This window comes from Podarcis pityusensis (assembly GCF_964106645.2).
Source record: "Podarcis pityusensis genome assembly, chromosome: 5".
Taxonomy (NCBI): Eukaryota; Metazoa; Chordata; class Lepidosauria; order Squamata; family Lacertidae; genus Podarcis; species Podarcis pityusensis.
The window spans coordinates 57,243,930-57,258,533 of NC_138032.1; the positions used below are offsets into that span (position 1 = coordinate 57,243,930).

General features: G+C 41.8%; 1 protein-coding gene across 3 annotated transcripts in view; it reads right to left on the reverse strand.

Annotated features, from left to right (window-relative positions):
• Positions 1 to 14,604, reverse strand: part of LOC308477043 ((E2-independent) E3 ubiquitin-conjugating enzyme FATS) — a 132,312-nt gene that overhangs the window by 42,873 nt on the left and 74,835 nt on the right. For 2 of the 3 annotated variants that reach the window (XM_081005220.1, XM_081005221.1), the window contains 2 exons: positions 10,834 to 10,928; positions 1,647 to 2,766 (listed from right to left, as the gene is read on the reverse strand). In XM_081005220.1, the coding sequence (XP_080861346.1) occupies positions 1,647 to 2,766; positions 10,834 to 10,928 (1,215 nt within the window). Of the gene's footprint in view, positions 1 to 1,646; positions 2,767 to 10,833; positions 10,929 to 13,976; positions 14,134 to 14,604 lie in introns of those variants that run through there. The other variant, XM_081005222.1, reaches the window with a different exon arrangement.

Here is a 14,604-nt window from a genome sequence, read left to right on the forward strand (position 1 = left end):
ACTTACTTCTAAGCAGACATGTATAGGATTGTGGTGCATAAATTATGAGGGGTCTCCTACTGTATATTTCCTTACCTTTTCTGCTTTATAAGCTTGTTGTGGATTAATAATAATAATAATAATAATAATAATAATTTATTATTTCTACCCCACCCATCTGGCTGGGTTTCCCCAGCCACTCTGGGCGGCTTTCAACAAAATATTAAAAACAGAATAAAACTTTAAATGTCAAAAACTTCCCTAAACAGGGCTGCCTTCAGATGTCTTCTAAAAGTTGGATAGTAGTTTATTTCTTGACATCTGGTGGGAGGGTGTTCCACAGGGCGGGCGCCACTACCGAGAAGACCCTCTGCCAGTTGTTAGGATCATTCTTTTACAGACTGCAAATGAGTTAGCCTCTATTGGGCACCCCCCTTTTTGCTGTACCAGGAGCCATCCCTTCCCATTACTACTGTAATAAAAGGAAACCAGAGCAAATGTAATTCTGGCTTTTCTGGTGTGGGAAAAAGTACAGGAGGTGTGAGCTGGTGTAACACTTGGGTGCATAAAGGAGGACTTCAACCTTGGAATCCTGTATGTACTGGGGGTTCCCCTTTAAAACAAACCCCAACTTTCTACCCTGAGCATGGACCTGCTTTCCAGGTTGTTAAAATGTTCTGAGATATAGTTCACAGAACTTGGTCAAGATTGTGCTTACCCTGGAATATCATTATGGACTTCAGCTACCAAAGATACAAGTAGGCCAAATGATAGCTTATCAAGACGATGCAAACATGAAGCTAACCAGAGGGTTGCCTGCAGCCACTTTGCTGCTCCCATGGCTGTTACTGCTGCACGACCCTGACCTAAGCCAAGATTTGGTTTAATCGGTCATCAGAACCGTGTAAAGAACACGTGAAGGTGTGTTCTTGGAGAGAGTGTAAAGAGAGATAAACCATGAGTCCCAATTCAGACAATGAGCTAACAATGAGCCACAGGAGCAAAGCAGTCGCAAGGTCCTTTCTGGGAGCCTGCACAGTCAAAGATGTCAATTGGGAACAGCAGCAATATGCTTGTTGTCCGAAGCATAATCTCATAAGGTAAAGGTAAAGGGACCCCTGACAATTAAATCCAGTTGCAAACGACTCTGGGGTTGCGGAGCTCATCTCGCTTTACAGGCCGAGGGAGCCGGCGTTTGTCCGCTTCCGCAGGCAGTTTTTCCGGGTCATGTGGCCAGCATAACTAAGCCGCTTCTGGCGAACCAGAGCAGTGCACAGAAATGCAGTTTACCTTCCCGCCGGAGCGGTACCTATTTATCTACTTGCACTGTGTGCTTTCAAACTGCTAGGTTGGCAGGAGCTGGGGCCAAACAACGGGAGCTCACCCCATCACGGGGATTTGAACAGCCGACCTTTTGATCGGCAAGCCCAAACGGCACAGTGGTTTAACCCACAGCGCCACCTGCATCACTAATAACTAGCCATTTAAGTTTGTATTCAGGGCTACTCATATTTGGGGCAAGCCAGCACTATTCTTCATGTGAATGTTATATATGAAGAGGCCCTCAGAATCACCATATGTTTATTTATTTTTTAAAGGCACTTTAAAAAAAAGCTAGTGGCAGCGTTAAAAGAATGGTGGAGGATGAGTTTATTTAACCTACTCACCTTCATCGTAAGTCCAATGAGGAATGTGAGGAGACAATGTACTGTGATTGTCACTTGAATTCCCATCATTACTCTGTGTTAGCTTTAAATTATCATGTCCTTGAAGGCTATCCACAACTGGCAGGGTTTCAGATGGAAAGGTACCGTTCTGGAGATATTCAGTCCCTAACGGTTCCTTTTCCGATGTCTGTTTTTCATCCAAGTAGTTCTCCTTGAGATCTGCATTCCAAATTGTTCTGTGTGGAGCCTTGCTCTCCTCTGGGAGCTTTGTCTTAAGTACTTCTGTGATTAGCTCTCCATTAGCTAAACCATCCACTCCATCTGGCGTTAAAGTGGGGGAACTGCAATTTATATTGAAAGACATGACTGACCTATGCATTTTTTGGTTCTTAGTCCGAGGTTGATCTACAGGCACTGAGAGAGACTTGTCTATGTAATATATTGTGTTTGGACACCGCTGGGAAATGCTGAAGTGAATGCTTGAAGTGAAGGAAATTGGTGCTTGTTTCTTGTGGCTGTTTCTTGGAGGGGTCCTTCTGTTCTCTTTATTTTCAGTGCTAGATGTGCAGCCAGATTGCTCCGTGCATGGCTGCGGACAGGGTTCAGAAACCTTTATTTCAGTGGCATTTCCATTTTGACAACATCTTTGTGCGTGGAAAGGTCTGCAGAGATGATCTAGCCCAGTCACATTTGAAGCAGGAGCAGTGTTCATTAGCAGCTTGCTTCTTCCTCGGCATTTCAAACAAGCAGGGTCGGAAGCATCCACCTGCGTCATGCTGAGAGAAGGTGGAACGACTCGTCTAGCAGTGATTGTGATGGAAGCAAAACCTTTCCTCTGGCTCTGACACTGCGTCTCCTCTTTGGTATGGGAGTCTGTTCCAAATACATTGTCATCTGAAGAAATCTGAATTCCTAATCTTCTGGGAAGCAATATGAATGCTCTATTAATGTTGACTGAACTATGATTAGCCAAAGATTGGCTCATGCGATAAGCATCAGACTGGGTGATTACAGACTTCATAGGGAAAGGAGCCTTATTTTCTTTTGATTTATTCTCATCAATCATCTGTGAAATGAGTATAGACGAAATCATTTTTGTGTTTTGTGATGGCAGAGACTCCTGCAAAGGAAAATATCCAAATAATTAAAATGTTCTACAATAGCCACACACACACATTCTTTCCCTCTCCCTCTCTCTCCCCCCTCCCACTCCCCCCTCTCTCACACACAATGATAACTAAAAGGATTTTGTGATAACATATAATAGTTCCACATGAGTCTTCTTGCCCTATTTCCTGCAAATTTCCCTGCTTCTGCAGTTTTTACTTCCTACAATTTCACTTTTGGCCGTTTCTAAAGGAAAGGTGGCTAAAACCAACTGAGAAATGTCTGCCAGAACAAGAATGAAAACATGACCAATTTCATGTGCAAATTATACATTCATAGAGCAGTTTGAATGATTAATTGATTTGCTCAGCTGGGTATACGGCCCTGTGTTTGTTTAACAATGTATGTGCCAATAGTAGCTGTCAATTTCAGATTATAACCTACGCCACACTGCGCTTTCATGCCGATCTGCTGAAATATTAAAGCGCTTTAAGCACTTACGGCCTCCAAATGCATTGCAAAATGAATTACGTAGGTGGGATGTGATTTTCTGTAGAGCATTTATGTGGGAGTTGGGTCAGTGTTGTTGAACAAAAAGCATCAAGTATGACCAAGGCAGGGGGAGGGATTCTTCCACTCTGCCTCCCACAAACAGCATGCACATATTTCTATAGTCATTTTGGGTACCATTTATTTCATCAGCTCCTTATTATGCAATATTCCTTGGCTGAACAAAATATCCATAGTGACAACAAGGAGGCATATGCCCAACACTTACTAAAGGTCGCCTAGAGTCATTTCCCTCCAACAATCACCATCTCCCTTGACAGAACCAGGATTTCCTTTAGTCCTTAGTTACCCTAACGCTATTTTCTATATACAGTTGTTATAACAATAGGCAAGTAACATGCTCCACAAAGCCAATCAATTGAATGCAGAAAAAAAATGTTTTCAAATACTTTCCTCCCTATATCCTAGTCCTATAATTCCCTCTCAGCTGAAATGTGGCATAAATGGGTAAAAAAAAAGCAAACAAGTATCTACATCAGTAGATATTTCCTTTATTTCACTATTGTTTATATCTTGCTATTTGCTGCATAATGAGCTGTGCTTATTTTATGCTATATCCAGTCTTCTTTTATGCATGCTGACCGCCACTGTGATATCTACATGCCTAAAACCAAGAAAGAAAATACACTGCTAGAATTCATTTACTGTTTTGCAGCAGCAATCTGACAGCCACCTCTGTAGGTTTAAGGAGCTAGTTCAACAGGATTCTATCTTAAACAGGTTTGCCGCACTTTAGGCCTCTTTGGGTGCTGTATTTATTTGTATTGTAAACAAAACCAGTGCTTTTTTTCTTGGGGGAGAGGGGACACAGGGGTACGCATACCCCCTAAACATTTTGTGAATCTAAGTTTGGCCTCATTGAGGGGCAGTATTTCAATATGAGTAAGAAAATGAACATTTTTTAAAGAAAAAAAAAGCACTGAACAAAACCATGGGGTGGAGTGGGGGCACACTGCCAAGCCCACTCTCTCTGGTTTGTCACCCTTAACTGAGTTTATAGCCCTCCATGAGACTGAGTGTGAAAGTCTGAAGGGGGAACCCTACTCTGTTCAGAGAGCCTTCCTTCTTGGTTTAGAACCCTGATTGTGGCATGCTTTTGATGGGATAAAGATGAGGCATGGGGAGGGGAGCCCTTCCCCTTCCCCCTCACATGTTTATCTTCCCAGGTGTAAATACAAAGTCCAAATGCAAAGAGCTGCTAGTTTGCAGGGGGACCTGCCTTTCACAGTGATTTTACATGTAGAAATCTAGCAAGTAAAGCATGCAGCTAAATGTTGGGGGGAAGCCTAATAGGAATAGAGCTCAACTGAATACTCAAAATAAGACATGGGCTTTTTTCTTCTTCTTCTTCCCAAAATCACTATGCGAATCTGCAGCGAGAAATTTTGAGTTCATAATTAAAATCACGTTTTCAACGTGAAACCTTCCCCTCAAAATCAGTATGTTTCAGGCTTGCTGGTATCTCTTTCAGTAGTTCAGGTGTTGGGTAGCCTTTAGTGTTCCTCAATGAGAAGATTAGGAAATTAGACAAGTTTCTTCAGAGACAGGATGGTCACCACTACTGATCTACAGTGAACAGCCACAGCTGAATGTTCAGATGATACATTAAATGCATGGTCAGGTTTGTATGGAAACTTTCTTTTTAATAGCAGCAGTTTGGGGAGGTGGGGGAGCCTAACCCTTTCCCCTCACACACTTTTCGGGGAGGGGGGATATACTTTGCCAAAGCTTTTATTTACTCCAGGATGTTGCCTTCTGGAGATTTCTATTGAAACAGGGATGGGAGATGTTAACTTGCTGCTTCTGCTTAGGGCACCCCACAGTTGTTATTTATTAATGTTTTTTAAAGAAGGGAATGCTGTGGACTAAACCACTGAGCCTCTTGGGCTTGCTGATCGGTAGGTCTGCGGTTCGAATCTGTGCAACGCGGTGAGCTCCTGTTGCTTTGTCCTAGCTAAAGATATGCAGATGTGTTCACCAATTCAACCAATCATCTAGCTCAGCTACCAGTTGTTGTTTTTTGGCAGACAAGGGAGTGAAGAAACTCTGCCCTGGAGGTAAAAAATTTGAAGGTCACTACTACATCAGTCCTGCCAAATACAAAATATAAACCATTAAAGAGCAAACCTTGGAGTGAAATACTAGTGGTTATTAAATATCGTTATTAAAATACTTGCTCAACGTTTTATAAATCAGAGATTATTGGAATAGTCAACTCTGAAATTTGCTGAGGAGAATTCTGAGAAGTTTTGAATGAAAGCTCATTTCAGTCCTACGTAAGAGCAGATCTGGAAACAAAAAGATGACATGACCACCTTTCAACTGCCCCTTTGCTGTTTGCTCCTTCTGTATGTCCCACACAATCTACTGGGAAATTATGCAGGGCAACTCCCATTTACACTAAACTCATCTCAACAGGGCTTATGCCAAAGAATTTCCCAATGTTAAAATCTCCTGTTAAAAAAATCAGCATGCAATGCAGCAGTAAAGAGTGATGCAGTGCAGTGATTTGGTGTGGGCGGAGGGGAGGTGACTGGAAAAAAGAAAAGGAAGCAAGCCCTGCTGCTTGTATGCAAATCTTTGCCCACAAATAAAGGGCCTTGTTGGTTTAGAGTCCCTAACCACTTGTTTTATTGTTGTGCAGTATTTATAAAATTATAACAATTAATGAAAAACCCTATTATGACAACACAAAGTTCAACAAAACAAAACAAAACCTAACAAGAAGACCACTTACAGGCAAGCAGGATTCTAAGTGAAAATATCATTATAACTATTTTTTCCCCCCTCAGCTGCAAAGCTAACACACAAAGTCATAGAGGGCAGCTCACTTAATTCTGACTGTCTTGCTGTGAAAGTGGGATCATTAACACCTGTTTACATTGCGCTATGCAACAGTAAGTTACATTTTGCTATTTCTATACTGTTACCCATTTCTTCACAGAAGTTACCCAAATATTCTCGTAACTGGCGATTAACACGTTGCCTACGAGTGGGTCATGTGGGCGACTCATTCTGCAAAAAGTTTGTATGCATGATGCTGTACAGTCCTAAGAATCACTCTGCATGCTACCCTTGAATGCTAAGCATCTCCAGTGATGGCCAGTGAGGTGGCACATAGGGAGACATCACGTCAATAAGTGGTGACCAGAGGTGGGTGGCTGCCATACCCTTATGGACCAAAGGCCCAAGGTGGTAGCCAAAGAAGGAGTTGCTGGAATCTGTGTACTGCGCAAAAGCACCAGCAGTGCCCATGTGGACCACTGACATCATCAACTGCACTATCCCTGGATGCTGCTGGCAAACAAGTCCTCTCAGAGGTCCAGAGAGGCCCAAGCCACTCTCAGCTTTTGAGGCTTCTAGCCATAATAAAAGCTAAAAATGACAACAGATTAAAACAATGGTCTGTCTAAGGCAGGGGTTCCCAGTCTGCCATCCACAGGCACCATGGTGGCTGTGAAGGCTTTCATTGGCACCCCCAGCAGGGGCCCCAGACTCTGAGCTTTCAATTTTTTGAAAAGTAAGTTTCTAGCCCTTCTAGAAATAAAGTTATGAAGCAGTATGTGCTGGTATGCTTTTAAGTGATTACTGTGAAATAAGCCAGGCTGTCTGCTCCTGGCTAGTAGTTGGAGATGTGATTGGTAAGTGAACTATTTGGACATCAGGCAATAGGAATCCCTGGAGTCCTAAAGAACTGCTGTTTCTCCCTCTTCTTTTCCTGCTTGTATCCACCCATTAGTTTTGTTTTGCTGCCTGTCAGCCACACGGAGCTGTTTAGGGTTGCCATATTTCTATAAGTAAAATTCAGTTGTTGAACTTTTTTTTTAAAGAAAACCCAAAGTTTCAAAATCCCAGACATTTTACTGATTTTCAGAAATTCCCTCCTGGACACTATTTCCGATCATTAATTCCCAGACATTCCGGGACATTCTGGATGTATGGCAACCCTAAGAAGTTGGCAGGCAGCATGGGAATCACCTATCACTCATTTTGCTGCCTGCCAGCCACGTGGTACAGACAGTGGGTAGTTGCTTGATAAACCTTTTGAAAATGTGTGAGAAGAAACTGGGGAATCCTCCCACTGCTGCTGTGTTTGTTTTGCTGTCTGCTGTCATGTAGAACAGGCAGCTGACTGAGATAGGCCTCATTTGAAAAGGGGAGGGGGAGAATATGGCAACGCTTTCTTGTTTCTGCTGCATGCCCTATTGCAAGGATTGTTCCTAAGTTGTTGCAAGGGGCAGACCAGTGGTGTGTGGTGAAATTTTCCGTGGGGGAACAGTTAGGTCCACAGGTGCCAGCTTGCAAAGGTGATGGGGGGAGTTACGTCATGCGCATAAGCATTGTGTCTCTTTCCCTAAGCCGGGCAGAAGCTTCCCAGGTTTTGGGAAGAAGGCGGGGAACATTTAGGGGGCTAGCTTAGTCCCCATAGTCCACTGACTGCACGCCAACTGGGACAGACCAGTGCAGAAGCATCATAATGATGACAATGATAATAACGATCATATTTGTCTGGTAGTCACTGCTGTTTTGTGGGGAACCCATTTCAATGGTGTCATTGTTATCATCAATTTTTTCTTCCTGCCTTGCCTATAACAGGGATTGTTTCCAAGTTCTTTGGGGAGAGGAGAGGAGGGTGCAAAAGTAGAAACATTATTATTATCACCTCCCCATTCACCCTTCATTTTGACAAGCGTGTAGTTGACATTCAGCTTCAAACATCACACTAGTCTGGGCCAGTATTGTTCAACTACTATTCTGGTGAGTTTGTAATGTGTTTTCAGTGTGTTCTCTTTGTATTTCTATTCTTTTCTATTCTACAAAAGAGAGCAAGACAACAACAACAACTTGCCAGCGAGTCATGTCTTTCCTCAATTCAAAACTATTCCTGGATTCAGTTATCTTTTATTTTCTAGCTGTAATCTACAGCAGCACAGCAGTAGTAGACCACAGTAGCAGTGTCTGGGGTAACACAGTAGCAGTGTCTGGGGGGGGGGGGGAAAGAATGTCCTTCCAACATATTTTGCGAAGAAGAAGAAGAAGAAGAAGAAGAAGAAGAAGAAGAAGAAGAAGAAGATATTTGTTCACATTTGAACCATTTTATCTTCCCAACTTTTCTTTTTCTGCTGTTTTGGAGGGAGCAGTTATTTACTGTTAGGCTGCATCTTTGGTGGCAGCCATTTTGTGACCGGCATGTTGGCACTTTCTTGAAATTCCCAATGTGCACCTGGAACCCAAATATCTGGCAACCACTGGACTAAAGGAAGAATCTCTTCTTACACACTGAATTACCTCATCACCCATGACCAGGTTGGTCAGCAAAGGACTGCTGCTACTAGCTTGTCTCCTGGCTATGGCATTTGGAAACTGTCTCCTGATGAAGTGGTGAGTGGCAAGCTCAACACCTACCCACCCACTTGTGCTGCTGAACTATTCAAGGAACCTGCCTTGGAAATTAGGAATCAGGACTGGGAATGTAATCACTCTTTCTCTAGCAGTCATTTAAGAATGAAAACAAGACAGCTGACCCAGAACTACACTGAGTTTCTGACATGCATTTTCGTGCAGCTATGTGCCATCTGTGCACACATTTTTTGCTATTGCCTTGAAAGGGTTACTAGCAAATCCTTGTGTGGTGCTGCACAACAGTGTGGCTGTAATTGCAGCTGTGGCCTCAGTGCAATATTTTACTTATTTTAAGCGTTTTCTACCTGCTTTTCACTTGACAAGGATTCCAGAGCAGCCTACGTATAATCAATACGAGTAATAACTTATCATTAAAAGTTGTTTTTTTAAAGACTATTTGAAGAGGTGCAATGAAGGGAGTTTACTTCTTCCTCTCCTTGGTTCTAACGGCATCTTTGAAGAAAGGAGCAACTCCATCCCAGCTGGTGAATACTCTGCCTATTTTGTTGCACCAGGGCAATGACTCAACATACAGCATCACAATGGTACTTCTTCTTTTTGACTATCAGTTTTCATTTGGCTGGGCAGTCAATGATACATCAGAATCTTCTTGAGAAAGAAGAAGCCATTTTGGTGTTTGCAAGTTAAGTCACAGCAGCTTTTGTGCAACAAGATGTACCCATAGCTCTGTTCTCTGGAGAGAGAAAATCCATACCTTTGATAAAGACTGTGATGTTTCACTTTACTTCAAACTTTCTGCCTAACTAGGAACCTGGATGTTTCATTTAAGGTTTGGGACAGACCTGGGTTGCAAGCCAGACTTCTATTTAATTAATTTCTCAAGAAATGGGGAGCAGCTGTTGCTTCTTTGTCATTTCACAGAAATCAGCCTTTTCATGCGGCATCACTTATGCTTTGGAATTCCCTCTCTATTAGCATCAGCCAAGTGCCTTCACTGTACTCTTTTTGTACCTGTTTAAAACATTTTTGTCTAGGCAAGCCTATCCAGATATGTAGATGTTTGTGTGTCTTAATCTGATAATTCTAATATTTGTCATAAACCACAAAGAGGTTTTACTACAATAAAGTGGTATATAAATTTTGTTAAATAAGCAAAATAAATAAATCCCCAAATTCCAGACGGGCAACCTGATAACCCACAGCATTTGGGAGAGACATTGGGCACTTTCAGACTGTCACTATTTTTGGGTGTCAATCACAAATCAATGAATTCAGGTTGCACATAGCTGATTGGGAGGCCTTTGCACAACAAATCTTTAAAAAAGGTAAAGGTAAAGAACCACTGACAGTTAAGTCCAGTCATGAACAACTCTGGGGTTGCGGCGCTCATCTCGATCCCCCAATCAGACTTTTTGCAGTAAGGAAAGTGAAGGGAAAATGCACTGGAAAGTGTGGGATAATGCAGTATCATCTAACCTCCCAGCAAACAAATCAGAATAATGATGCTCATTAAATAGCCAAAGTTGTCTAATCTCCCTGCAAACAAATCAGGATGAATGTTCATCTGCAAATACTCTTATTCAGTCTGCAATTCCTTTCTTGGAATTGAGTTTACAAGATCCAGACTAATTTTTGCACATAAAATAATAATCCTTGTCCCTCCACCCCACTGCTTTGTGTAATTTCTTCCCTGATGAATAATACAGGGAAATGCCACACTTCTGTGACATTTTGGTTGGCCCTAATAAATCTATTGCCCAGCTGCAGATTTTGGAGGGTTTTTTTTTTCTTCTTACGGACCACCTTTGGCTTCTGAAAAATAACCCATTCTCTGGAAGACCTGCCAAGGCCCTTGTAACACTGGACCAGTGATGTTTTTCAAGACTGTGATTTTCCTTCAAGTGCACTTATTGCTTTCTTTTCCCCAAGAACGTGGAAAGTATATGAATTAATAAATATCCTGCCAACAGAATTGTAACATCTTAGCTGCCACTTTATTTGACTTTTCTGCTGAGTAAGTGAAATCCGACTAAACACAAAACAAATAGCAAAACACTGCATACAGATAAATGATCATTTTTTTAAAAACCTCAGTAGATTCCACTGACAACTATGGAAGGTTTTGTGTGTTGTGTTTTGTTTTTACCTTTGTGAAGCTTGACTCATTCTTTGCTGCTGTGTTATACTGAACAGTTTTGCATGCTTCCCAAGCATTAATTCCATATTGGTTTTCTCTTATTCCTAGAGAAAAGAGTGAAAGATACAATGTTATCTTGCAATCACATGAAAGCACTGTGAAATAAAGTTCATTTCTACACTTATGAGATCTGGATTGCATTTCTCTGAAAAATTAGGGTGTATTTAGCCATATTTGAAGCAGTTGAAATCCCACTAGGAAGCCTGTGTGGTAATTCCTCAGACTGCTTTTAAGACACACTTCCTGTGAACCAAGAAAATTTCCTCCTGAAGATTCTCAGTGGACAGGCTTTGTTTTGGGTTTTGGGTTTGAAAAACTACCCTATTTTACACCAGGAACAAGCCTGGCCCAAGGTGAGGCAGAATAGCAAATGTTGCTCCATGCTCCACTCTGAAGTCAAAGTGCAAGGCTAGTCAAGTTATCTTGGCACTTCAGGCACAAAACCTGTCAGATTTCTCTCCCTGATGGTACAAATACATTTAAATCATGAAAAATTACCTGCACTTTATTGACAACCAAAGTCAGGACAGTCCACAGACCTGAGGTGAAAATGAGCTTTGTAGAAAAGTTCGAAGTGTTTTACAAAAAGAATAAAACAATAAAATTAAGTTCATAAGTTTATTGTTCTAGCCAAAGGCCACAACAAACTTGTACTAGGCAATCGTATTAATGAAATAACACAGAACATACATCCATAATATAAAAATCCATAATATAAAAAAGACTTGGCAAAACAAAATTATGGATAAAAACAAAACTATTTAAAAAATTAAAACTGGTAATAAACTAAAAAAACACAGATTGCTGGGTAGGCTTTTCTAAACAAAAATGTTTTTAGCAGGCACCGAAAAGAGAACAGCGATGGGGTTTGCCTGACATCAATAGGCAGGGAGTTCCGAACTGTAGGTGCTGCCACACTAAAAGATCAATTTCCTACAAAGGTGGAGCAGGTTTTATGTGACACCTGTTACAGTGCCAGTTCCACAGAGTGAAGCTGTCAACTCGGCATATATGGATAAGGCGATCTTGCAGGTAAGCTGGTCCCAAGTTGGCAAGGGCTTTGTATACTAACAGTAAGATATTGACCCTAGCCCAGTAGCAAATTGGCAACCAGTGCAGATCTCTTAGCACAGGTGTTATATGCTGACAAGGACTCACTTCTGTCAGCAATTGTACTGCGGCATTCTGCACTAACTGAAGTTTTTGGGTCAAGCACAATGGAAGCCCCACATAGAGCACGTTACAGTAACCCAATCTTGATGTAACCAATTCATGAATTACTGTGACAAAGTTTTTTCCTGTTGAGGAAGAAGAAGAGTTTGGATTTGATATCCTGCTTTATCACTACCCTAAGGAGTCTCAAAGCGGCTAACATTCTCCTTTCCCTTCCTCCCCCACAACAAACACTCTGTGAGGTGAGTGAGGCTGAGAGACTTCAGAGAAGTGTGACTAGCCCAAGGTCACCCAGCAGCTGCATGTGGAGGAGTGGGGAAGCGAACCCGTTTCACCAGATTACGAGTCCACCGCTCTTAACCACTACACCACGCTGGCTTGTAATGATTGTAGCTGTCATAAAAGGCACTTTTAGTCACTGAGGTCCTACTTGGTCCTTCAGCGACAAAGTTGGATACAGAAGCACCCCCAGATTGTGTACCTGCTCCTTCAGGGGGAATTCAAGCCCACTCAGGGTAGACAACTGACAAATATCACGGACATGGGAACCACTCACCCACAGTGCCTCCATCTTGCCAGGAAAGCTCAGATTGCTGTTTTTCAGCCACTACCTACACCCAAGCACTGACCAAGGAACGGCACAGCCTCTCCTGCTGCAGATGTTATGGAGAAATAGAGCCGAGCGTCATCAGCATACTGATGGCACCTTGCCCCCAAAACTCATAATGACCACTCCCAGTAGTTAAATACAGCAATTAAAAGGCATGGGAGATATGTCTGCCCCCATCAACACAAACCACAACTGATTATGCTGTCGTTTGGATTGAATTTGATTTTGTGAGGATTTTAAGATCTTTCCCTGTATGTTGCTTTTACATGCTTCATTTTGCTGGAAAGGCAGCCTCTTTTACATAAACGAGACAATCCCAACAGAATGTAAACAGAGGCAGAAACATGCTCACTCCCCAAGAGTTATGGTATGCACAGCACTGAGGCTGTAAAAAATCAATAGCAAAGGCACAGGAAGCAACTCATAAGCACCAGGTAGTTACTAAGCACTGGTGTCCACATAACCTTTGACTCCACAGCCATGTCTTGGTGATATACTAGTACAAAATGTTATATCCGAATTGATGGCAAAAATAGGGTTTTGCCCCACTAGACAAGATTTTTGAGTAGTGTTGACTGGAACACCTCCCTCAGTGAGGCATCTCAGAGACAAGACATGTTTTTTGATTTGCTGCACTGCTTTTTGCTATGAGGAATAAAGGCAGGCCTGTCAAAATGGACACCCAAAGCAACGCTAAGGGGATTTTAGATTTCTTAGCCTATTTTCAGAAAACAAAAACAGTCCATGCCAAAGAGAAGCAGTTTCCGGTGTCACCTAAGGTAAACCCCTCATTATACAAAATTGCAGCTACCTTCTCAAATGCCATGTGCAAGGCAGAAAAGGTGACTCAATAAAAAGTAAGGATGACCACAAATTTCAGGCATACTTTAAATGTGCTTCAAATATATGCTGTGTATTCAGCCATACATGCCTGTTTCCCCCCAAATAGGACAGTCCATCTTGATACAAGGGGAAAATAACATGTGAAGTGTGACTCTAATACGTTAGGGCTCATCTCAAAAACTATTTTTTTAAAAGAAAAAGAAAAAGAGATAGAGAGGAAGAAGAGAGAGAACATGGAGGAAGATGCAACTGTTTCGTTCCCCATTGCTAAAACTGTATGCTCCTTGGAGAACTGACTTATCTTGGGTTTCAGTTCTTCAAAGCATTTAAAGGCACTATACAGTTAATAATACTAGCAATACTTCCCAAGACAGTTTATCTAGAATTCAAGAGTATTTATCTTCCTGTCTAATTCACAGGAGACTTTGGGTGCTTTATAAATAATAGAGGGGAGAGTAAAGCTCACCTTCACAGATTTCATGGATCATATTTCACTAAAGATTTAAGGACCACACAAGGCAAATAAATTGTAAATTCAAAAAGAAGTAAAATTGTCACAGTTAAAGATCTGGGATATTTCCAAGTAGACAATATAGGTTTTCTGCTTCTTGCTACTCTGGCAAAAGCATATCAGTGAGGTTTAAGTTAGGATAGAATGTTTACCTTATATGTTACCATGACACTTGCACTAAGATTCCATCTTCAGGACTTGCATGATAACAAGGAGCCATCATTTTGCTTTGACTCTTATGTCACAGGAAACTTTTTAAAGCAGACAGTCAATGCTCAAAGCTAGAGTCAGACTTTTTATTTCACAGACAAGGGTCATTGCTCAGGGATAGAACATCTGCTTTGCATACAGAAAGTCTCAGGTTCAATCCCTGGTATCTCCAGATAGGACTGGGAAAGTCTTCTTGCCTGAAACCCTGGAAAACCACTGCCAGTCAATGTATACAATACTGGGCTATTCAAAATGATCTGACTCAGTATAAGACAGCCTCCTATGTTCCTAGAAATACTTCTTCCATCCACAAAAGGCTTCTGATCCAGCAGAGAGATCCTACTGGCAGAGAGGGTAGGGAGGAAACTTTTTC